This window comes from Leucoraja erinacea, chromosome 33 (assembly GCF_028641065.1).
Source record: "Leucoraja erinacea ecotype New England chromosome 33, Leri_hhj_1, whole genome shotgun sequence".
Taxonomy (NCBI): Eukaryota; Metazoa; Chordata; class Chondrichthyes; order Rajiformes; family Rajidae; genus Leucoraja; species Leucoraja erinaceus.
In genome coordinates, this window is record NC_073409.1 from 5,055,271 (window position 1) to 5,081,479 (window position 26,209).

General features: G+C 45.1%; 1 protein-coding gene across 1 annotated transcript in view; it reads right to left on the minus strand.

Moving 5' to 3' along the window:
• The window catches only part of atp8b4 (ATPase phospholipid transporting 8B4), a 146,984-nt gene that overhangs the window by 65,434 nt on the left and 55,341 nt on the right, over positions 1–26,209 (minus strand). Inside the window, 4 exon segments of the mRNA XM_055661077.1 lie at positions 1,769–1,830; positions 5,101–5,199; positions 6,884–6,997; positions 9,146–9,204. Coding sequence (XP_055517052.1) covers positions 1,769–1,830; positions 5,101–5,199; positions 6,884–6,997; positions 9,146–9,204 — 334 coding nt within the window.

Here is a 26,209-nt window from a genome sequence, read left to right on the forward strand (position 1 = left end):
ACGTTAACACATTCCTACATGCACTGGGGACAATTTACATTTATACCAAGCCAATTAACCTGCAAACCCGTGTGTCTTTGGAGTGTGGGAGGAAACCAAAGATCTCGGAGAAAACCCACGCAGGTCACAGGGAGAAGGCACAAACTCCGTACAGACAGCACCCGTAGTCACAATCAAACCTCGACACCCGGGTCTCTGGCGCTGTAAGGCAGCAACTCTACCGTTGGGCCACCATGCCTCCAATGTGTTTTATTGCATTTCAACGTGTTCCTAATTATTTCCAGATGAAGCAGTTTCTTCGGCTACATTGATAAAACTTGTAAATAATTATCTAAAATCTAAAAGTGCAAAACAAACCAAAAACAGAACAACGTTGATTTTAGAAATCCATTGGTGACATTATTATCTCAGGGAGTAAATGCTTTGGTATTTTCTGATGGTTAACTAAAAGTTAGTACATCCGAAGATTTAGAACATAGAACAGTACAGCATGCAATGGCCCCTTCATCCCACAATGTCAGTGCCGAACATGATGCCAAGTTAAACTGATCTCATCTGCCTGTACATAGTCAATACCCCTCTATTCTCCAGACTGCCCAGTCCATCACCGGCTCTGACCTCCCCATCATCGATGAGATTTACCGGAGTCGCTCCTCAAAATGGCAGCCAGCATCATCAGAGACCCACACCATCCTGACCACACACTCAGTTGACCATTGCCATCGGGAAGAACGTACAGGAGCCTAAAAACTGTAACGTCCAGGTTCAGGAACAGCTTACACAAAAAAGCTGGAGAAACTCAGCGGGTGCAGCAGCATCTATGGAGCGAAGGAAATAGGCAACGTTTCGGGCCGAAACCCTTCTTCAGACTGATCGGGGGCGGGGGTGGGTGGGGACAAGAAAGGGAAAAGCAGGAGGAGCCCGAAGGCTGGGGGATGGGAGGTGACAGCAGGGGGGTTGAGGAAGGGGAGGAGACAGCAAGGACTAACAAAATTGGGAGAATTCGATCTTCATGCCCCCGGGGTGCAGACTCCCCAAACGGAATATGAGGTGCTGTTCCTCCAATTTCCGGTGCTGCTCGCTGTGGCCATGGAGGAGACCCAGGACAGAGAGGTCGGAGACGGAGTGGGAGGGGGAGTTGAAGTGCTGAGCCACCGGGAGGTCAGCTTGGTTATTGCGGACCGAGCGGAGGTGTTCGGCGAAACGATCGCCCAGCTAAGGAACAGCTTCTTCCCTACCGCCATTCGTCTATTAAACACTACAAGCTCAAATAAACTCTGAACTACATAGATTATTATTGTTATTGTTGCACTATTATGAGGGGGGGGGGGATATATATGTATATTTGTGAGTATGTATATATACACACACACACACTGAACTTTTTTTCTCTCTGGTTTCTTATATTGTTTACAGAGTACTATGTTTACATATTCTTTGCTGCAGCAAGTACGAATTTCACAGTTATATCTGGGACATATGACAATAAAACATTCTTGAAGGTAGAAACAAAATGCTGGAGAAACTCAGCGTGTGAGGCAGTATCTCTGGAGAGAAGGAATAGGGGAAGTTTCGGGTCGAGACCCAGACCACGACCCGAAAAGTCGCCAATTCCTTCTCTCCATAGATGCTGCCTCACCCGCTGAGTTTCTCCAGCATTTTGTGTCTACCTTCAATTTCATCAGCATCTGCAGTTCTCTCCTAAACAAAACTCTTGACTCTAGGTTCGTAGATTCCTTTGCAGGATGAAAATTGACACTGTACTCACTTGCCATCGATGAGCACCTGAGACTGTCGATTGTTGACTTGATTATCACTCTTGTAGCGAAACTAAAAATTAAAAAACAAAGAATCACTGTATCCATTAAAATTAATTTTTAATGCATTTTTGGTTGAAAAAGGAAATATTTTTAATCAGAAAGTCTTGATACTATTGAAAAAAGTGTTGATACTATTGTTAAATGGTCTACAAACGAGGGAAGGTTATTTTCTTACAGGTATCTAATCACCTCACTTTGTGCAGATGAGCAGTCAACTCATGAACTCACAAAGTGCCAAATCCCGCAAGCTGCTGGAGAGAGATTGAGTTTTGTTTAGAGATACAGTGTAAAAACAGGCCCTTCAATTCACCGAGTCCACGCAGATCAGCGATCCCTGCACACTAACGCTATCCTGCACACGCTGTGGACAGTTTACAATTATACCAAGCCAATTAACCCTGTACGTCTTTGAAGTGTGGAAGGAAACTGAAGATCCCAGAGAAAATGTTAATGTGGCATTAACATCAGTCGCCATGAAGGCCTTTGAGCACATAGTCCTCACCCATCTGAAAACTCACACTGCCCCCATCATGGACCCTTTCCAATTTGCATATAGTGCCAACCGGTCTGTTGAGGATGCTATCAACTTAGCTCTTCACTATTCCCTACATCATCTGGAATCACCGAACACCTATGCACGCATCCTGTTTATAGATTTTAGCTCGGCCTTTAATACTATACACCCGATTAAACTCTACAATAAAATGTTGGACATGAGCATTCACCCAGGCATGTGCCATTGGATTCTACACTTTCTAACAAACAGACAGCAAAGAGTCAAGGTGGGTGAAAAACTCTCCAGCCCTTTGACTCTCAACATAGGAGCCCCCCAAGGGTGCGTTCTGTCACCCCAGCTCTTCTCACTTTACACCAACAACCTCACATCCCAATGCAGCTCAGTTAAAAATTTTAAATATGCAGACGACACAACAATAATTGGCCTTATCTCAGACAACAAAGAATCACAATACCATCTAACAGTCGATAGCGCAGTCAAATGGTGCGCAGACAACAACCTCCAGCTTAATACTTCAAAAACCTTAGAAATCATCATAGATTTCAGACGCAATCAAATCCACAAACCCCCGGTCCATGTCAACTCTCACCCCATTACCTCCACGAACTCATTTAAGTTTCTAGGCACCTATATCTCCAATAATCTAAAATGGCACATCAATGCAGACCACCTCATCAAGAAAGGTCAACAACGCCTATATTTCCTCAGACAGCTCAAAAAGTTCAGAGTCCATAAACACCTCCTGGTCCTTTTCTATCAATCAATCATTGAAAGCATCATCACCTCCTCAATCACAGTCTGGTACGGTAACACCGATAGTCACTCACTACACAGAATACAACGCATTGTTTCCAAGGCCTCCAGGATCATCAACTCCCCCTTCCCCTCAATCCATTCCATTTATCTCCAACGTACCTCAAAACGGGCAAAAAAGATCATCTCGGACCACTCCCATCCAGCAAATCACCTTTTTCAGTCTCTCCCTTCAGGGAGGCGCCTCAGGTCACTTGCTACTAAAACCACACGCTTTAACAGTTTCCTCCCCTCAGCAATAAGAACTCTTAATTCCGTCCAATAATCAGACAATAATATGACTTTTGATGTATACAGTGTCTTGTCTATGGTCTTTGTTTGTTCTTTTGCACTATGTATTGTTGGTGAGATTTGTGATTTGTGATGTGGTATGGATGCACTTTATTACGGTGATCTGTGTTATTAATGGTATGTAACTAAAGCAGTGTACCATCATGTACCGAACCCAAAACCACCAACCCTGGTTGCGTGGCAAATACAGATTCTATTCTATTCTATTCTAAAACCCACGCAGGTCACGGGGAGAACGTACAAGCTCCGTGCAGACAGCACCCGTGGTCAGGATCGAACCCGGGTCTCTGGAACTGTAAGGCAGGAACTCTACCGCTGCTCCACCCTGCCGCCAATTTGTACTGGGTCTTGCAGTTGCTTGGTAGCTACATAACCATACCATCTGCATAAGCAATGGAGTAGAAACTCATTGAGTTCAACAACACTGTCTTCATGCCATTAAATGTAGTTTCCTCCCACACCACAAAGATGTGCGGGCTTGTGGGATCTCGACCCAAAATGTCCTTATCTCCAGAGAGGTTGCCTGTCCCGCTGAGTTACTCCAGCATTTTGTGCCTATCTTCGGGTTTGTAGGTTAATTGACCTCTATAAATCACCCCTGGTATGTAGCGAGTGGGTGCAAAAGTACGACAACATACACTAGCGTGGACGGGTGATCGATGGTCGGCATGGACTCGGTGGGCCGAAGGGTCAAGGCATTTCCATGCTTTATCTTTCAATAAATCAAGAGTAAGTTTGTTTAGCTTATTGGGTTGGTAGGAAGTTGAAGCTGTGGTTATGATCAAATCAACAATGATTCCATTTAATAGTTGAGTCTGTTCAAGAAGTCATGTGGTCAACCATGGCTTATATTTATAATGTTGGTGTGACTTCCTAAAGCAGAGTTAAAGCTTAAAGATAGTCCTCAGCCCACCTCCTGGGAAGCTGGGGTTCTGAACATTTGGCCAGCTCCACCTCAGAAATATTTACAGAAGTACACTAAAATGGAACGGAAAATTATGACTTGCCAAAAAAAACACAGTGCTTGGTGTGTATTAAATCTGCTAATGGCTTCCTCATTGTGGTAAGAGTTGCTGCCTCACAGCGCCAGAGACCCTGGTTCCATGTTCACCAGAGATGCTGCCTGAACTGCTGATGTTACTCCAGCACTTTGTGTTTAGTTTAGTTTAGAGATACAGCGCGGAAACAGGCCCTTCGGCCCACCGGGTCCGCGCCGACCCGCGATCACCACACATTAACACTATCATGCACCCACTAGGGACAATGTTTACATTTACCAAGCCAATTAACCTACAAACCTGTACGTCTTTGGAGTGTGGGAGGAAAGTAAAGATCTTGGAGTAAACCCACACAGATCACGGGGAGAACGTTCAAACTCCACCCGTAGTCAGGATCAAACCCGGGTCTCCAGCGCTGCATTCGCAGTAAGGTAGCAACTCTACCGCTGCGCCACCGTGCCGCCCTTATAGAGTTTGCTGTCATTCATGGCAACAAACAATCTCAGCCAAGGGTGACATTATGAACCGAAAGGGCTGGCTCTAGAGTTCTCAGAGGTGATTCCCATGGAGATGGTGCCCAAGACTTTGTCTCTAAGATCAGATACATACAAACTAGTATTCCAGTCCCCCTCACACAAGCCAGAATTGTACTGGTACTCACATAGTCATCTGTGGCATCTTTGACCGATGTGATTGTTAACACCAATACTAAAGGCACTATCGTGGTGAACCAGGAAAGCGATGAGATATGCGGGATTAACTACGGAGAGAAAAATAATCAGATACACGCAGTGATGATGATGTTAAACAATTCACAAATATATTCTTACAAAATGTATTACATTTATAGCTGTCAATCCAATCATTTCCAAGATAGAAATATGTAATTCAAATTAGGTATCGTTTAGTTTAGAGATACAGCGCGGAAACAGGCCCTTTGGCCCACCGAGTCCGCACCGACCAGCGATCCCCGCACATTAATACTATCCTACACCCACCAGGGCCAATTTACACAAATACCAAGTCAATTAACCTACAAACCTGTACGTCTTTGGAGTGTGGGAGGAAACTGAAGACGGGATCTACGTGTGCGGGGAGAACGTACAAACTCCGTACAAACAGCACCGTAGTCGGGATCGAACCCGGGTCTCCGGTGCTGCAAGCGCTGTAAGTCGGCAACTCTACCGCTGCGCCACCGTGCCATCCACCAAATATAAATAGGTAAAGTAAATAACATTGGTTTTATGGCATATTAAAATTTGAGTTCCCGATACACCAATCTGTTCCCTGTATCCCGTATCTGTACACTGTGGACGACATCTGTACACTGGGGATGGCTTGATTGTAATCACATATAGTCTTTTCGCTGACTGGATAGCACGCAACAAAAACATTTTCACCGAAGTTAGACACAAAATACTGGAGTAACTCAGCGTGACAGAAAACATGTCTGGAGAGAAGGAATGGGTGACATTTCATGTCGAGGCACTTCTTCAGACCCAAAACGTCACCCATTCCATCTCTCCAGTGACAATCATAAACTAAATTAAAATATCTCTTGATCTTGCCTCTCCGTGGTAGTTCGTGCCCACTCCTCGCCCACCTCTACCCTTTATTAAGGACCCCCCATTCCCAACCTCCACACACATGCACATGTACACACACACACACACATTTGCACACACACGCACATGTAATTGCACGCACAGGCACGCACACACGCAATTGCACACACACGCAATTGCACACACGTGCACTCGTACTCACACACACTCAAACACATACTCGCATGCACATACACACTCACAGTCGCACGCACATATACACACGCACTCGCATGCACACACACACATACACACACATGCGTGCGTGCACTCACGCACACCCACACACACACACTCACGCACACACACACTCACGCACATATACACACGCACTCGCATGCACACACACGCATACACACACGTGCACTCATGCACTCACACGCACACACACACACACACACACACTCACGCACACACACAGCACTCACACACACACGCACTCGCACACACACCACACATGCACTCGCACACACACACACCCGCACGCACACACATACGCATTTGCATGCACATACACTCACTCACACACGGTCGCACGCACATATACACACGCACACGCACATGCACATATACACACACACACACACTTTCTATCGTCCTGAGGGGCCTCTCCTCATATTAAATAAAGGACGTTAAATACCTTCCCTCGAACAACCTGTCAGTTTAGTTTAGTTTATTGTCAGGTGTACAGAGGTACAGTGAAAAGCTTTTGTTGCGTGCTAACCAGTCGGTGGAAAGACAATGCATCTCTTGCTACTGAAGCAGGGTGGGACAAGGCCTGGTATATCCATTAGCAACAGGAAAGCGATGCACGCCACACTTGTCCAAAAATATACCAACCTGTAAGAGCAAGAGGAACAAGAAGTATGCATTGGCGACCCGCTGGAACTGCTCGAACAGGTTAATAGGCAGAAATGTGATAACGTTGTATTTTGAGGTCTTGATGCGGTTACTCTGAAAAAGGATAAAAGCAAATAATTCAATGATATTTAAACATAATTGACTGTTACAGCTGCATTTTCCAACTAATGATAAACATGATTTTTACTCATAGAGCAGCTATGTAAACAGTTTGTATAAATGTGAATAGACACAAAATATTGGAGTAACTCAGTGGGACAGGCAGTATCTTTGGATGGGATTGGGTGACGTTTCGGGTCCAGATCCTTCTTCAGACTGAGCATCAGGAGAGAGGGAGTTAAGGCCCTGTCCCACTTTCCCGAGTTACTCACGAACTCTCCCGACTTTTCCCCTTGATTCGAACTCGGGGAATTTCAGGGAATGTCGGTAGCGAGCTCGTAGGAGGCCGTAGGAGTCCTTAGATGTTTCGTAGCGGCTCGTGATGGCCAGCCGTAGGAACTCGGGGCATCAGGTACGTCGGGACGTTTTATCAACATGTTGAAAAAGGTTCACGAGTAAAAAAAATAGCCTCGTATACCTACGAACGGCTAGTACCGTAATTCTCTGAGTTTGGATCAAGGGGAAAACTCTGGAGTGTTCGTGAATAACTCGGAAAAGTGGGACAGGGCCTTTACAGAGGGAAGGAAGTGCAAGGTAAGAGATCAAAAGAGATGCAGATCAAGGAAAATGTTGAATTGACCATTGTTAGCTAGGACAACAAAGGAAACAGAGGTACAATGCAAACAGGGGGGCAGTCAGACTGGTCGGAGCTGTCACTGTACACTGATACAGATGTTATTGTTAATATTCAGAACACTTCATTATAACATTTTTCTCTGGTATTTACTCTGTAGTCAGTCTAGTTTAGTTTAGAGATACAGCATGGAAACAATCCCTTCAGCCCATCTTGTTTTCACACTTCTAGACCTCTCCCATCAAGCAAGAGGCACAGAAGTGTGAAAACACACACCTCCAGATTCAGGGACAGGTTCTTCCCAGCTGTTATCAGGTGACTGAACCAGTCTATCAACAACTAGAGAGAGGTCCTGACCTCCCATCTATCTCATTGGAGGCCCTCGGACTATCTTTAATCAGACTTTACTGGACTTTATCTTGTACAATACATTATTCCCTTTATCCTGTATATGCATACTTTGGATGGCTTGTTTGTAATCAGGTATGGTCTTACAAAAAAAAAATGTTTCACCGCACCTTGGCACACGTGACAAACAACTAAACTCCACTGCAATGTTGTCCTTCCTAACATATTACTCCCTGTCAAGTCCAACATGGCTGATTGGGGATAATCAGCCATGATCACATTGAATGGCGGTGCTGGCTCCTGCACCTATTGTCTATTGTCTATTATCTAAGACCTATTCCATGGCTGATTCTATTAAATCGCCTCTGTGGCATCATCTGAAAACATGGTATGGTGTGAACCCAAAACCCATGGCCACAATTCCCAGGGTGGGAATGCCAAAAGCTAGACCCCGTAGCTTTACAGTGAGGGGGGCTGTTTAACGGAAACATGTGGGGCAAGTTTTTGATGCAGAGAGTGGTGGGTGCCTGGCATGTGTTGCCAAGGGTGGTGGAGGAGGCAGATACGATAGTGGCATTAGAAAGACCTTTGGCTTGGCACTCGAATAAGCAGTAAAAGAAGGGATATGGATCACAGACAGGCAGAGGAGATTCATTTATCTTTGCATTATGTTCAGTATAGGTTTAGGTTGATTGTTGTCACATGCACCAAGGTATAATGGTCCTGTTCCTGTGCTGTACTCTTCCATGTTCTACCAGGTTGGAGTTGTTAAGCAGTGGCACAGATGCGCAGCCCAAAATGTCGCCTATCCATGTTCTCCAGAGACTCTGCCAGATCGATTGAGTTACTCCAGCACTTTGTGTTCTTTTGTATAAACCAGCACCTGCAGTTCCTTGTTGCCGCCTTTCTGGAGAACATGAATAGATGGTGTTTTGAGTCGGGTCCTGACGCAAGATGCCATCTATCCATGTTCTCCAGGGAATCTGCCTGGTCCATTGAATTACTCCTGGACTTGGTGCTTCTATTGGTATCCGATATATTATTAGCTTTTAAAAATCTGTTAGTTTGCAGCTCATCAAATATCACCAACACTGATATCAGTCACTCATCCATCACAAGCAGACTATGGATGGAATATTGATAGATGAATCAACACTTACAGCGTACTCAAACTTTTCATTGTATTCACGGTTATTGGCTATCAATCGCCTCTCCTCCTCTGGAAATGAAAACAGAATGAAATGTAAAATGGACAAACTCAGATGGCAAACAACTGACACAAAGAGATCATAATATTACAAGGAGCTTGGCCTACTACCATTACATCTATATGGCTGGTTTTCAACCTCTTCAGTCTGAAGAAGGGTCCCAACTTGAAACATCACCCATTCTTTCTCTCCAGAGATGCTGCCTGTCCTACTGTCACTCCAGCTTTTTGTGTCTATCTTTCATTTGAACCAGCATCTGCAGTTCCTTCCGACACACTTTGTGATGCAAAACAAGTCCTATTCTCCTAACATTATTCACCTCAACTAAGTCGTCTCTTCACCTCCGTTGCTGCGGAAAATACAATCCCAGTTATCAAATCTTTCTTCAAAGTGAAATAAAAATTCCAGCCCTGCCAACATCTTCATAAATCGCCCCTGGATTCTCTCCAGAGCAATTGCACCCTTTCTATAATGTGTCAGATTCTTGCAGCATGGAAACAGGCCCTTCATCCCAACTTGTCCATGCAGTTCAAGATGCCCCATCTAAACTAGTCCCATTTGACCACGTTTGGCCCATATCCCTGTAAACCTTTTCTGTCCAAATGCTTGTTCAAATGTCTTATAAATGCTGTCATTTTACCTGCCTGCTTCCCCTGGCAGCTCGTTCCACATACCCACCATTCTCTGAGTTAAAATGTTGTCCCTCAGGTTCCTATTAAATCGTTCCTCTCTCACTTTAAACCAATGCCCTCAAGTTCTTGAATCACATATCCCGGGAAAAAGACACCTTATATATTCCCCTCGTGGTTTTTGCTCTTTAAAACAATTTTTTGCTTTATTTTAAATTTCCAGCACCTTCAGAGATTTTGGTTCCAATGTCAAATGGAATCATTAATACTGCAGTTACATTGCCATTTTACACACTCTTGCTTTGGAGACTAATGTGAAGAAAAAAAATCCTCAATACAAGTGTGTGGGAAGGAAGTGCAGATGCTGGTTTAAACCGCGAATGAACACAAAAAGCTGGAGTAACTCAGTGGGTCAGGCAGCACCTCTGGAGAAAAGGAATGGGTGACATTTCGGGTCGAGACCCTTCTGAGTTACGTCAGCTTTTTATGCCTATCTTCAAAATACAAAAGCAGGTGATGAAATGGGGTGGGAGATTGCAACCTTCACGTGGTCCGCCCTGTTTCGACGAATGCAATCAACCTGGCGTGCACTATCAAATATGATCAAATAGAACAAGTTGTCCTACAACTTTAGGCTGTGCACGCCATACGCAGGAAGAAGAAGGTAATGCAATTAGTGATGGCTATTTATTCCTCCTCAAATTCCCTACCAATGTTTTAATCTAAAGTAATTAACCTAATTGTGGTTTTCCTAATGAACCAGATGAGCTTGAGAGTTTCACATCTTTGTAACATAGAAACATAGAAAATAGGTGTAGGAGAATTCTGCCCTTAGTGCCAGCACCGCCATTTAATATGATCACGGCTGATCATCCAGAATCAGTACCCCATTCCTGCTTTTCCCCCATGTCCCTTGATTCCATTAGCCCAAAGAGCTATATCCAACTCTCTCTTGAAACCATCCAGTGAATTGGCCTCCACTGCCTTCAGTGGCAGAGAATTCCACAGATTCACAACTCTCTGGGTGAAAAAGTATTTCCTCATCTCAGTCCTAAATGGCCCACCCCTTATTCTTAAACTGTGTGACCCCTGGTTCTGCACTCCCCCAACATCGGGAACATTTTTCCTGCATTTAGTCTGTCCAGTGAATATAAGCTCAGTCGATCCATTCTTTCATCATATGTCAGTCCCACCATCCCGGGAATTAACTTGGTGAACCTGACATGTCTTTTCATTTTACAAACTAAAATAGCGTGACTGTAAATGTCCTTCGTATTATAACGTACTCCCATGTTTCCATTGTCTCATGGATCATTAACTTGGCATCATGTTCAGCACAAACATTGTGGGCTGAAGGGCCCACTCCTACGTGTAAGAAGGAACTGCAGATGCAGGTTTAAACCAAAGATAGACACAAAAAGCTGGAGGAACTCAGCGGGACAGGCAGCTTCTCTGGGGAGAAGGAATGGGTGACGTTTCGGGTCGAGACATTGCCTTACCTTATTCTCATATATTTTCACGACATAGGAGGCCATTTAACCCATCTACACCATGCTGGCTCACGGGGCAATCTCACTTCCCCGTAAACTTTTCTTTTCAAATGTCCATCCAACTGAACAGAGTGGCAGAGGCAATCTAACAAAACTAATCCACATTATTTAAAGCATTCAAACTGCAGTTATGTCTTGGCGACATCATTGATGTTTTGGGTCGAGACCCTTCTTCAGACTGGTGAAGGGTCTCGACCCGAAACGTCACCCATTCCTTCTCTCCAACCAACTCTCTGCGTAAGTAGACAAAAGTGCTGGCGAATCTCAGCGGGTGCAGCAGCATCTATGGAGCGAAGGAAATAGGCAACGTTTCGGGACGAAACGTTGCCTATTTCCTTCGCTCCATAGATGCTGCTGCACCCGCTGAGTTTCTCCAGCACTTTTGTCTACCTTCGATTTTCCAGCAACTGCAGTTCTTTCTAAAATACCCTCTGTGTAAAATGTACAGATTGAATTTGGTCCTAAAAGTTCCCAGAAGTTGCAGATGTGCCACTTCCCTGCAGAGGGCTGTGAAATGGACCTGGTGTCTGCTCTGCCCGACACAAGGTGAGAGGTGAAAGTGTGCCTCCTGCAGTAACCACCAGGCCTGTAGCTGTCTGGGCTAAAACTCCTCCCAGCAACACGGGCTGTACAGTGTACGTCAGCATGCTTGGCGTATTGTTGATCATGAGACGAGAGCCAGGCATCGACACCGCCACAAGTTTAGATCAAACAGGGAGGAGAGCGAAGCCTTCATCCCCGGCTTTACACACACTTGGTCTCGGAAAGAGCAGATAAATTAACACAGAACTAAGTCCATTTCCCTGGAAGCGACGTGGCAGATTTAAATTGCTCCTGTACGCTTTGTCCCGGGAGGCAATTATTCTGACTTTCAAGCACATAATGTTCTTGGCTGTACAAGAAGTCAAGCCTTTCTGGAAACCGACCCAAAATGCCAATCCAACCCCTCGAGACAGCTCCATACAGTTCATTCAATTCCCATCAGTCAAGCTCGAAGATATTCGTGCAATTTTTAATCTAAAAGTAATTGACACGATTATTGCTGCCATCCCCGTTCTAATTGTTGATATGTCAAAGGTACCATCGACCTTCTACTGTAGTTGAAATCTGGAGGCATGGGATAGCAGAGAAGGCCATTCAGCCCTTTGTTTTTGCCTTGATTGGAGGATAGAAACATAGAAAAATAGAAATTAGGTGCAGGAGTAGGCCATTCGGCCCTTCGAGCCTGCACCGCCATTCAATATGATCATGGCTGATCATCCAAGTCAGTATCCCGTACCTGCCTTCTCTCCATACCCCCTGATCCCCTTAGCCACAAGGGCCACATCTAACTCCCTCTTAAATATAGCCAATGAACTGGCCTCAACTACCCTCTGTGGCAGAGAATTCCAGATATTCACCACTCTCTGTGTGAAAAAAGTTCCTCTCATCTCGGTTTTAAAGGATTTCCCCCTTATCCTCAAGCTGTGACCCCTTGTCCTGGATAAGATATCAGGCGAGGTTGGGCAAACTTGGATTGTTTTCTCAAGACATCAGAGGTTGAGGGGAGGCCTGGTACAAGTGTACAAAGTTATCAGAGGCATAGATAGAGAGGGTAGATAGTCAGAGCCGTGTGTAGGATGGTGCTAGTGTATGTGGGTGATTGCTGGTCGGGATGGACTCGGTGGGCCGAAGGGCCTGTTTCTGCGCTGTAAAGTCTGAGGGAATTACATTATTTGAGTTGCAGGCTCACCTCAGGCGAGGAAGTGGCCAACTGAAATTGTAGACCATTGTAAAATGGTTTCTGTACTAATTGTGTGAATGAGCAATATAAGTCCATGCAATTAGTGGCTGCTCTTTCCCCACAACCCACAATATCAACATTGAAGGGACACTCGGACATGTTCATGGTCAGGAAAAGTTGAGAGGGATGTGGACCATATGTGGGTAAACGGGAGTATCATGAATGGGACATCAGGGTCAGCATGGAAGAGTTGGGCCGAAGGGCCTGATTCTGTGCCGTATGCCTCTTTCTTTTCTTACAAGTCTATCAAATAATCCAATCTCTAACATTTTTGCTGAATGACTCAGTGATTCTAACCCTGCAAATGTCTCCATTTCCCCCCTGGTATTCTTGAAAGGAGCTTGTTCCAAGATCCTTTTAAGCAACACATCCCAGAATGTAATAAGTCGGCGCTCAAAGAGCAAAAATCCCCTTGGTTCCCCTTGGCCTCTTTGCCAGTGCTTCCCATCTGTCTGACGGGAACTATTCCAACTCTTCCCAGAGCTTCCCTCCTTGGCCAAACGCCAGTCCCCACCCAAACCAAAGTAGAAGTCACTTTCACACCAGAAATCTTTCAAAGAGACAGTTCGCGGTGTTTTGTTTCAAAATGAGCTGCTGCACGGAGGGTGTGACTTCCCCCTGGAAGCCCACAAACATGCTTCATTGCCCCTGTTGCTCGAGCAGCTCCACGCTACAGATTGCAGCTGAATGAACATAACTTGAATACTGTTATCTACACTGGAAAAATAGCTGAGTGTTTACCAGCCCGAGAGGCCTTGGGCGGTTTTGTGCAACGGCTGGGAAAGCAAATCCAGCTTGCTCCAAGATTCTTTCTCTGTTCCTCTTCCAAGGGATTTTTTATGTTCTGAAACAAAAGCATCCATTTTCCACTTTCCACCGAAACCCTTGGGTACCACTGTACAGTCATACCACATTAAATTATGACTGCTGCATTAAACCTGACTTCTGCATGTAAAATGCTTAGTTTAGTTTAGTTTGGATATGTAGTGTGGAACCAGGCTGTTTGGCCCACCGAGTCCACACCAACCAGCGATCCCCGCACACTAACACTAACATACCAGCACACTAACACACTGGGGACAATTTACACTTACACCAAGCCAATCAGCCTACGAACCTGTACGTCTTTGGAGTGTGGGAGGAAACTGAAAATCTCGGAGAAAACCCACGCAGGTCACGGGGAGAACGTACAAACTCCGTACAGACAGCACCCGTGGTCGGGATCGAACCTGGGTCTCTGGCGCTGCAAGCGCTGTAAGGCAGCAACACTATCGCTGCACCACCGTGTCGCCCTTTGTTGTAGCAAAGGTTTTGAAAACCCTCAGTATCTAATTCTTATATTAATGGCTAAACTGCATAAGGCCAGTCAATAAATATGGATAAGGAGAGTCACGAGTGTTTTATCGTCATCTGTCCCGAAACGGAACAATGAAATTGCTACTTGAAGCAGCAGAACAGATATGTAAATCCTGAACTCTGTAAACGCCATAATAAACAACAAAATCAGTTTTATATTAAAAAAAAACTAACAATAATAATGCCCCAAGTCTATGTAGTTCGGAGCCTATTTGGAGGTTGTAGTGTTTAATAGCCTGATGGTTGTAAGGAAGAAGCTGCTCCTGAACCTGGATGTTGAGCTGCCAAAGGAAGCTATAGAAACAGATATGATCCAGGTTCGATCCTGACTACAGGTGCTGTCTGTACGGAGTTTGTATGTTCTCCCCGTGACCTGCGTTTGTTTTCTCTGAGATTTTCAGTTTCCTTCCACACTTCAAAAAATACATTTTGGCAGATGTACGGATACAAAGGTTTTAGAGGTCTATGGGCCAAATGCAGGCAAATGGGACAAATGACTCAATATACCGACTTTGACAGCATGGTCATGATGGGCCGAAGGGCCTGCTTCCATATTGTATAAGTTTTACGATGTAGCAATTAGAGAGCTTCATTTAATCAGGTAGGACACTCATTCAAGTGTCTACATTAGAATTGTTAAAACACCATCTTAATCAGTGTTAGAACAGCTTGCAAAGGAAATTAGTACAAACATTGTTATTAGTTGAGTAACGGGAGACTGATAAGCAAAACTCTTCAGAGTAAGGGTGATGTTACACCAATTAATTTGAGTTAGTACTGTTGTGAGATTGAGGCTACTGTTCCACTCACCAATCTGGCAGCTGATCTTCGTGGCAAAAGCTTTGAAAAGATAGACAGACAGTCGTTCAACCCGACAAAGAGTGATAGGACAGAGATTTGGAAAGTTGGGCACTCAGGAGTGGATCGATTGATACGTGGACAGAAGAAGAGATGGGCAAGGAGAAACAGAATAGAGAGAAGTAAACTGGTTGCATTTATATGATACGATACGATAGAGCTTTAATTACGTGTGGGGAAGAACTACAGATGCTGGATTTTTCGAAGATAGACCCAAAATGCTGGAGTAACTCAGCAAGAGAGAAACGAGTGTCACCAAATTTCTGAATTCTTTGGGGTAGAACCCTCTCCAAGACAGACGTGAAGCTCACCATTTGACCTGTTTTTACAAAATGTTAAATGGTCACCTGGACATAGACTACAAGACCTACCCCAAACCAATTAGGAGCAGACGAGGGCATTCGATCCAATTTGTGATCGCAGCTACAAAGACAGATGTGTACAGCAATCCGTTCTTCCCCCGCACAATTAAAGCATGGAATAATCTCCACCCAACCATAGTTACCCAACCAGATGCAACTAAATTTAAAGTAGCTCTTTCTTCCCAATAACCCTTTCTGGCTTAAGCCCTCCCTTCACCACCTCCAGTTTAAATTCCATTTGGAATATTTTGGAGGACCAAGAAACCAAGAACCAAGAACCAAGCGGGACAGGCAGCATCTCTGGAGAGAAGGAATGGGTGACGTTTCGGGTCGAGACCTTTCTTCAGAATTTTATTTATCCCAGGAGGGAAATTGGTCTGCCAACAGTCATAAAACACAACGAGATACGTGGAACATGAAATGAAAGTGACGAGTGGAAGGACCAGGATTGGGGATGTGCAAAGAGTCAGTCTACCCCACGACAGAAGCGGGAGGAGTTGTGCAGTTCAAGAGCCGCAGGGAAGAAGTATCTCCTGTGGCGTTCTGTGCTGCATCTTGGTGGAACCAGTCTGTTGCTGAAGGTGCTCCTCAGGTTGACCAGTGTATCATGGAGGGTAGGGATGAGCCGTATTGTCCAAGACATTCACAGCCAGACAATATCCCAGTGCTTCATAGGCAATTGCATACTTTAAAAGTGTGGACATTGTTACAATGTGGTCAATACTTACGTACTTTAAATTGTGAACATTGTTTTAAAGTCGGCCAATGTATCAGCCAATTTACACACTCAAAGACCCATCAAAAGTGGTGTGACTACTATCTACCTCAAGGGTGACCCTTGGACTATCTTTCATCGGACTTTATTGGCTTTACCTTGCACTAAACTTTCTTCCCTTATCATGTATCAGTACACTGCAAATGGTTCGATTGTAATCATGTACTGTCTATCCGCTGACTGGATAGCACGCAACAAAAGCTTTTCACTGTACCTCGGTACAATAAACAATAGACAATAGGTGCAGGAGTAGGTCATTCAGCACTTTGAGCCAGCACCGCCATTCAATGTGATCATGGCTGATCATCCCCAATCAGTACCCCGTTCCTGCCTTCTCCCCATATCCCCTAACTCCGCAATTTTTAAGAGCCACATCTAGCTCTCTCTTGAAAGCATCCAGAGAGCCTGCCTCCACCACCCACCGAGGCAGAGAATTCCACAGACTCACCACTCTCTGTGAGAAAAAGTGGTTCCTTGTCTCCGTTCTAAATGGCTTACTCCTTGTTCTTAAACTGTGACCCCTGGTTCTGGACTCCCCCAACATTGGGAACATGTTTCCTGCTTCCAGCGTGTACAAACCCTTAACAATCTTATATGTTTCAATGAGATTCCCGCTCATCCTTCTAAACTCCAGAGTGTACACGTGACAATAAACTGTCCATTCTCACAGCTAAACGTTCTAATCCATACAATGACGGTGAATGCATTGTGTTAGTCACTTGATGGAATGGAAAAGGAGTTATTAACGTGTGCTGGGAGATTTGAGGCACAGAGACGTTATCCAGCTCAGTTACAGACAACTTCAGCCATGAACCTGATCAACATTGGAATACCATACAAGAGAGTTAAAGGAGAGGAGAGGGGTGTCAGTTCACAGGAACACTACATCCAGCGCAGATTTAGAATAATGGTGCCAGTAATGGTTGTGCTTGCATCTGTAATATTTGCAAAGAGATTTTCACTGTGAAGTTGCACATGTGCCAAATAAATCAGCATTTACCCACTGACCATTGTTCCATGAAATGGGCGGCACGGTGGTGCAGCGGTAGAGCTACTGCCTTACAGCGCTGGAGACCCGGGTTCGATCCTGACAATGGCTGCTGTCTGTATGGAGTTTGTACGTTCTCCCCGTGAGTTTTCTCTGAGATCTTCGGTTTCCTCCCACACTCCAAAGACGTACAGGTTTGTAGGTTAATTGGCTTGGTGTAAATGTAAAATTGTCCTTAGTGTGTGTAGGGTAGTGTTACTGCGCGGGGATCGCTGGTCGGAGCGGCCTCGGTGGGCCGAAGGTCCTGTTTCCGCGCTGTATCTCTAAACTAAAAATTAAAGGTCAACATTGCTTCTGTGGAAGGATGTTGCAGGGTTTAAAACTCGTCAGTGATTTGTACATTGTTTTCAAAGCCTGCTGAGTCGAGCTGGAAAAACTGAGGATATGAAGGAACAACTCATTCAGCCGTGTACCAGGTGACTTATTAACACCAGTGTTCAGACCAGTTGAAAGTAACGTGGGCAATGATCAAAGGCAGGAACTGTTGTGATCTTATTCCAGTGACCTCCAGGGAAAGGATAAATTAAAACTGGTACAATACCACAACATGAGTAGAAGGGAGTGACCATATGTGGTCCATTAACCCAAAATCCATCAGATATTAAAGCAGAAAATGCTGGAAACACTGTTCTGTCAAAAGAAAGTGTTTCATGTCTGGAGACCCTTCATCAGAACTTATATCCCATAATGAATCTCTTCAGATTTGCCTTCTGGGGATACTGCGTGTAATTATTCACTTGCAATGTTGTTCCACTGGAACGACACAGCGTGGAAACAGGCCCTTCGACCCACAGAGTCCATGCCGACCATCGATCACCCGTTCACACTCATTCTGTGTTATCCCACTTTCTCATCCACTCCCCGCACACTAGCAGTAGTTTACAGAGGGCCAATTAAAGTACACACCCGCACGTCTTTGGGATGCGTGAGGAGACCGGAGCAGGCAGAGGAAACCCACCCGGTCACAGGGAGAACGTGCAAACTCCACACAGACGGAACCCAAGGACAGGATTGAACCCGGGTCTCTGGCGCTGTGAGGCAGCAGCTCTACCAGCTGCGCCACTGTGCTGTCCAATGTTGTACATTTTTGTGGACAGGGTTAAACTTGGATCCTGTCCAAACTCCAACATTAGTAATGGGTCATGTACAGGAGAGCACTGGTGCTAACAAAAATAAACTGGGTGGAAAAAATAAATGGTCTCAAAATGGCCCAAGGGAATTCTGTACAATGGGTACTAAGTTTAGCTCAGTTTAGTTTACTTTAGAGATACAGCACAGAAACAAGCCCTCAAGCCCACCAAGTCCGCATTGACCAGCGATCCTCCTACACTAACACTATCCTACACGCACTAGGGACAATTGTCCAAGCCAATTAGCCGACAAACCTGCACATCTTTGAAGTGTGGGAGGAAACTGGAGCTCCTAGTGAAAACTCACGTGGTAACAGAGAGAACGTACAAACTCCGTACAGATAGCACCCGTAGTCAGCATCAAACCCAGGTCTCTGGTTGTGCAAGGCAGCAACTCTACTGCAGTGCCAACTGGTCGGCCACAGCTCCAAATAATGCTACCTGTCAACTTAGGACTTTCTTTCCAAATAGCCAGTGACTAGAAACAGAATGGGACGTATACTCATCACAAAGCGATGGACAATTTTTAACATGAGAACAGTAACTGACTGGAACACTTTGCCTAGTACCATAAGAACTATTAGCTCATTTCGTCTATTTAAAAATACACTTTTACCCTTCCTTATAAAACCATGTACCTGTTTCTAGTATTAGAGTCTTCAAGCTCCTTTATCTAGCTTGCTCTGTGTGTGATCATTTGCGCTGTAACATATAACTGTTATTATTATTGGATATGTAAAGTCAATTAACATTTGTTATAAACTATAACAAGTGGGGATGGAGGGGTGATGGGATTGGTGTGTGGGTAGGTGGGTCAATGAGAGCCTTTATGTATGTTATGTCTTGTGCTGTATGTTTTATGTTGGACCCCCTTGAAAACGAGATGACTGTCCATCTCAAGGGGTTATCCATGAATAAACTTGTTTCAAACTTAAGGCTGCTCAATCAGAAGGCAAATACATCAGCGCTATAGATTCTACTGCTGATGAGAGTGCAGAACGCATGCGTAACAGTACATTTCATCAAAATGCATGTCAACATACTTCAAAATCCATTTCTAATTAAATCGCTCCTTCATTCATCAAACCAGTAGGGGGATCTTTCCTCGAGTTAACTTCTTTCATTATGAGCACAGCTTCTTGGTATTGGATTAATCATTTATTGCAAACGTATTAAAATCTCCAGGAAGTTATTACAGTCCTGCTCAGGGAAGGGGAGGGGAGGGGGGTACAGTTAGCGAGTCGGTGTTTACTTATGCACAACCTTTTCATTCCAAGTGACCTGACCGCATAGCAAATGGAATTTATTATAGCAAATTTGCTCAGAATCACTTTGAAAATTACACAGGGATTACCGCAAGACATCTTTGATAGATGTCAATGTCAATATATATTATGACAGGCAGCAATTAACGTCGATCAGAGAATAAAGGCGACACTTGTGATATTAAGAGGACAGTGGATTTTTAGTTCTAATTATTGATTATTGGGCGTGCACATCTCTGAAGATCTCTCCTGGTCCGAGAACACTGATGCAATTATAAAGAAAGCACATCAGCGCCTCTACTTCCTGAGAAGATTACGGAGAGTCGGTTTGTCAAGGAGGACTCTCACTAACTTCTACAGGTGCACAGTAGAGAGCATGCTGATCGGTTGCATCGTGGCTTGGTTCGGCAACTTGAGTGCCCAGGAGCGGAAAAGACTACAAAAAGTAGTTTTGAGTTTCAAGCTACAGCATGGAAACAGGCCTTTCGGCCCACTGAAGCCACACAGACCAGCGATCACCTGTGTTCCAGTTCTACACTGCCCCATCCCAGCCACCAAAGGCAATATACGGAGGCTAAACATGCAAGTCTTTAGAATGTGGGAGGGAACTGGAGCACCCGGAGAAAACGCATGTGGTCACAGGGAGAACGTACAAACTCCACACAGACAGCACTCACAGTTAGGATTGAACCCGGGTCCCTGGTACCGTGAGGCAGTAGCTCTACCAGCTGTGCCACGGTGCTACCACTGAGTCGGTCCAAAGGGCTGTATGACTTGTGGACAATGCAATTAATTAATAACAATGCCCACTGCGTTCATCCATATTCTTCATAAATTCTAGGAGCAGAATTAGGCCATTCGGCCCATCAAGTCTACACTGCCATTCAATCATGGCTGATCTATCTCTCCCTCTCAACCCCATTCCCCTGTCTGCTCCCCATGACACCCAGACTAATCAAGAATCTGTCCCTCTCCACATTTAAATATCCATTGACTTGGCCTCCACAACCTTCTGTGGCAATGGAGTTCACAGATTCACCACCCTCTGACTAGAGATATTCCTCCTCATCTCATTTCTAAAGATACATCCTCCCACATCTCAAACATATCCATTGGTTTGGCCTCCACAGACTAATGGAATTCCTCCTCTTCTCCTTCCTAAAGGTGCATTTTTTATTCTGACTGGTCTTAGACTCTCCCACTAGTGGAAACATCCTCTCCACATCCACTCATTCCAAGCATTTCACTATTTGGTAAGTTTCAATGAGGTGTCACCTCATCCTTTGAAACTCCAGCGAGTGCAGGCCCAGTGCCATCAAACGCTCATCATATGTTAACCCAGTCATTCCTGGGATCTTCTACTTATCGAGTCCACACACAAGATTAGAAGTTGTTCAACCAGAGCTGAACACACGTCTCGGCATCTGCATACAATGGTGTATGTCTTGTGCTTCTTGTGTGTGGTGGTGGAAAGATTGGTGGAAACAGGGGCGCGACGAGAACGCTCTTTCCTTGACCCCATTCCAGGGATCATTCTCTGGACCATCTCTAACGCCAGCACAACCTTCCTCAGATATGGGACCTGAAACTGCTCTTGCATGCAATGCCTAGTGCAGCACAGTGTTGCTATGTGAGGGACTGCTGGCTGCATCCCGGCTCCCACTGTGTGTCTGTCACATCTCCGGCTGGAAAGATGCTGAGGGGGTGGGTACAAATGGCAATTGGGATTTCCAACTGTGCAGCCCAACTGCTGTTCCCATCCATCATCCGAGACTCGGAATATTTTACTTTTACAAGGTTCCCTATATTGCTTCAAGCTCAGAGACTTGTGCATATAAAATTTGCTTTCAACTTTCCCGCTGAGTTAATATCTTTCTAAACTATTCAATGCACTTTGGGTGGCACGGTGGCGCAGAGGTAGAGTTGCTGCCTTAAGGCGCCCGAGACCCAGGTTCGATCCTGACTATGGGTGCTGTCTGTAAGGAGTTTGTACGTTCTCCCCGTGACCCCCTGGGTTTTCTCCGGGTGCTCCGGATTCCTCCCACATTCAAAAAATATCCATTGATTTGGCCTCCACAGCCTCTGTGGCAATGAATTTCACAGATTCACTACCCTCTGACTAAAGAAATACCTCCTCATCTCCGTCCTAATGGACCTCTGATCCCAGACTCTCCCACTAGTGGAAACATCCTCTCCACATCCACTCTATCCAGGCCGTTGAACGTTTTGGTAAGTTTCAATCCTTCTAAACTCCAGCAAGTTGAGGTACAGTGCCATCAAACACTCAACGCCTGGTGCAGAATAAAGTGGCATTGATTGGAGATGGAGATGAGATGGAATATCTTACAACATAGAACATAGAAAAATTCAGTTGGTGCCGAACATGATGCCAAGACAAACTCTTATCTGCCTGCACATGATCCATATCTCTCCGTTCCCTGTGCATCCATGTGCTTGTCCAAACGTATTGTGCAGCATTGGATTTATTGAGCTGCAGTCATTAATATATTTGAAGTAAATTTTGATAAATGCTCAACTTAATATTAAGAAACATTTGGACAGGTACATGGATAGGACCGGTTTGGAGGGATATGGGCCAAACGCAGGCAGGTGGGACTAGTGTAGCTGGGACATACAATACGATACAATAGAACTTATTTATCCCAGGAGGGAATATTGATCTGCCAACTGTCATAAAAACTCAAGATACATGAAATTAAAGAGGGGAGTGGAAAGGATTGGGGATGTGTAAAGATTGGGGCGGGGGAAGTCGGTCTACCCCACGACAAAAGGGGGGAGGATTGTACAGTTTGATGCTGGCTGGTTGGGCCAAAGGGCCTGTTTCCACGTTGCGTCACTCTATGACTCTATTCAGGGAAGTCACGGGAAAAGGGGAAAGCACACGATGGCAGTGGTGAGTCCATGATGAGATCAGCCATGATATGATGGAACCTTTGATGGAAACATATCAGCCATATGATGGGTATGACGGTTCCTGTCTCTTGCTAAGTCTTGCTTAGTTAAAACCCCTCTTGCTAAAATGATAGTTGAAAGATTAAAACCCAAAAGATAAGGGAAGGACAAAGTATTGAGGGCGGCAGCTGGTGGAGTTGTTGTCTCACAACGCTGCCGACTGCGGTTCGATCCTGACCTCAGGTGCTGTCTCTACGGAGTTTCTACTCTCTTCAAGTGACCGTCACCATTCGGCCTATTCGGCCCATCAAGCCTACTCCGCTATTCAATCATGGCTGATCTAGATGCAGGCTAGATGCAGGAAGATTGTTCCCAATGTTGGGGAAGTCCAGGACAAGGGGTCACAGCTTAAGGATAGAGGGGGAATCCTTTAGGACCGAGATGAGAAAAACATTTTTCACACAGAGAGTGGTGAATCTCTGGAACTCTCTGCCACAGAGGGTAGTTGAGGCCAGTTCATTGGCTATATTTAAGAGGGAGTTAGATGTGGCCCTTGTGGCCAAGGGGATCAGGGGGTATGGAGAGAAGGCAGGTACGGGATACTGAGTTGGATGATCAGCCATGATCATATTGAATGGCGGTGCAGGCTCGAAGGGACGAATGGCCTACTGCTGCACCTATTTTCTATGTTTCTATGTTTCTATCTCTCCCTCCTAACCCCATTCTCCTGCATTCTCCCCATGACCTCTGACACCCATACAAATCAAGAATCTATCTATCTCTGCCTTAAAAATACCAACTGACTTGGTCTCCACAGCCTTCTGTGGCAAAGAATTCCACAGATTCACCCCGCTAAAAATGTTCTGAAAAGAATATCCTTTAATTCTGAGACTATGAGCTCTAGTCCTAGATTCTCCCACCAGTGGAAACATCCCTTCCACATTCACTCTATCCAAGCCTTTCACTATTCCTCCCACATATCAAACCCTTACGGGCTTGTAGGTTAATTAGATTCTGTAAATCGCCCTTGGTGTGTAGGGAGTGGATGTTACCACACTTCAGAAACACCTCACTTGTTGGAAAGTCTGGATGACACAATCCTCTGAAAAGCATTTTATAATTGTCTGTCTTTGGAATGATTTTAATTTTTAGTTTTACTTTTGGAGATACAGCACGGTGAAAGATGCCTAGGACCACCGAGTCCACTCCGACCATCGATCGCCCATTCACACTAGTTCTACATTCACATCCACTCCCAAGGCAAAGTAGCGGCAATTTTACTGAAGTCAATTAACCTGCTAACTCACCACGTTTAGGGAGGAAACTGGAGCACCTGGAGGAAACCCATGCGGACACAAGGAGAACGTGCAAACTCAACGCAGACAACACCCGAGGTCAGGATCGAACCTGGGTCACCGGCGCTGTAAGGCAGTGGATCGGCCTACCTGCACCATTATGCCACCCTAATGATTAGATGATCTACCTTAGTGGGAAATTAAAAGTTGCCGGGACCTCAGAGATAATTTCTCTCACTTCTGTTTAGACAGTAGACTTTTGAGATACAGGCTCTTCAATTTTACTGAAGCCAATTAACCTACAAACCCGCACGTATTTTGAGTGTGGGAGGAAACCAGAGGACCCACGTGGTCACAGGGAGAACGTACAAACTCTGCACAGACAGCATCGTGGTCGGGACCAAACCCGAGTCTCTGGCAGCGTAGGGCAGCAACTCTACCGCTGCGCCACCGTGCCACCCTTGAAAATAATTAATTTAAGAGAGTCCATGACTGTTGTTACGCTCACCTGTAAGAACAGATGTGGCTTCAATTTAACAAACCTTCCGAAAACTTCATAGAACTTCACTAGAACTTCATCTCAAGCTCATAACACACTGAAAGATCAGTCAGCGAAAAAAATATTCAAATCCTAGTTTTCTCAAGCTATGCAACTTTTTCAAAGTTTTACAATTTGGACTTTGATAGGTCATTTGTTTTTGAAGGAGTTCGGATCATTAAATTAAATTAAATCGGGGTCACTCTTGCCTCAACTCCAGAACAATTTGAATAGTTGAAGGCCTCTTAAGATATGGGGCAAAGGAATTTCACAAATGCATCACGCATCCAAACATTCCCAGCAGGAAAGCAAAGAAATCACTTTCACAACAGGGTGGATAAAGCAGAGTTATAATCAAAGACAAATTGCAACATGTATGGTAAATATTGCCTTGAGTACGATTTAAAATCATTTAATTGCACATGCAAGTTTTTAAAAGGTGTTTTAATGTGGTGACATGTCAATAAAAAGAGACTGAAGTGAGAATCAGTGAACAAAAGCTGACCGATTCCAATCACTTCTAACCAAGATATGCTAACAATTTTAAATACTATTCCTGGCCGGAGACTGCACTGCAGGAGAATATAATGGATAAAGTCTGTGAGTCGATAGTGCGTAATACTGGTTGCCCAGCTATAGAAAGGATATGTTAAGCTGGAAAGAGCGCAGAAAAGATTCAGAAGAATGGAATGGCTGGAGTTACAAAAACTGCCGCTAATGCTTCCTGACATGACAAGTTCTCAGGAATGAGTAGGTTAACCTATGATGAACATTTGTCAGCACTGGGCCTGTACGCGCTGGAGTTTAGAAGAATGAGGGGGGACCTCATTGAAACGTACAGAATAGTGATAGGAGTGGATGTGGAGAGGGTGGCTGGTGGGAGAGTCTAGGATTAGAGGTCATAGCCGCAGAAATACCGGATGTTTGTTTATGAAGGAGATGAGGACTAGTAGGGTTGCCAACTTAGCCGTATTAGCCGGGACATCCCGTATATTGGGCTAAATTGGTTTATCCCATGCTGGATCGCCCTTGTCCCGTATTTGACCGCTCCCCTCGGGTCGAGGGGACTGTCGGGTCAGAGTGCCACGTCCGACCCCGCCTCACCCATCCCGACATAATGCAGCCCATGGAGTGCAGCAGCAGCGCCTCGCCCATGGCCCCGTCGGTCGGCAGCCCGGCCAGCTGTCCGACCTTCGGACCTTCGCTTACCGCCGACTCCACCACCATCCCTCCTTTCCATAGGGCCGATCATCGGTTCATGAGTTGGATGGGGTGCAGGACTGCCAAAACTCCTCAGCTGGTCCACCGGCTGGGCTTTGTGTGCAGTCCAGCACCCGGGCCAACTCATCATTCACTCAATTCATCCCTTAATTTGACCATTTGTCCCTTATTTGGGAGTGAGAAAGTTGCCAACCTGAACCACTCGTCAGGTTCGAGCACAGGTCCTTGGTTCAGTTCAGTCCAGTTTAGTTTATTGTCACCTGTACAGTGAAAAGCGTTTGTTGTGCGCCCAC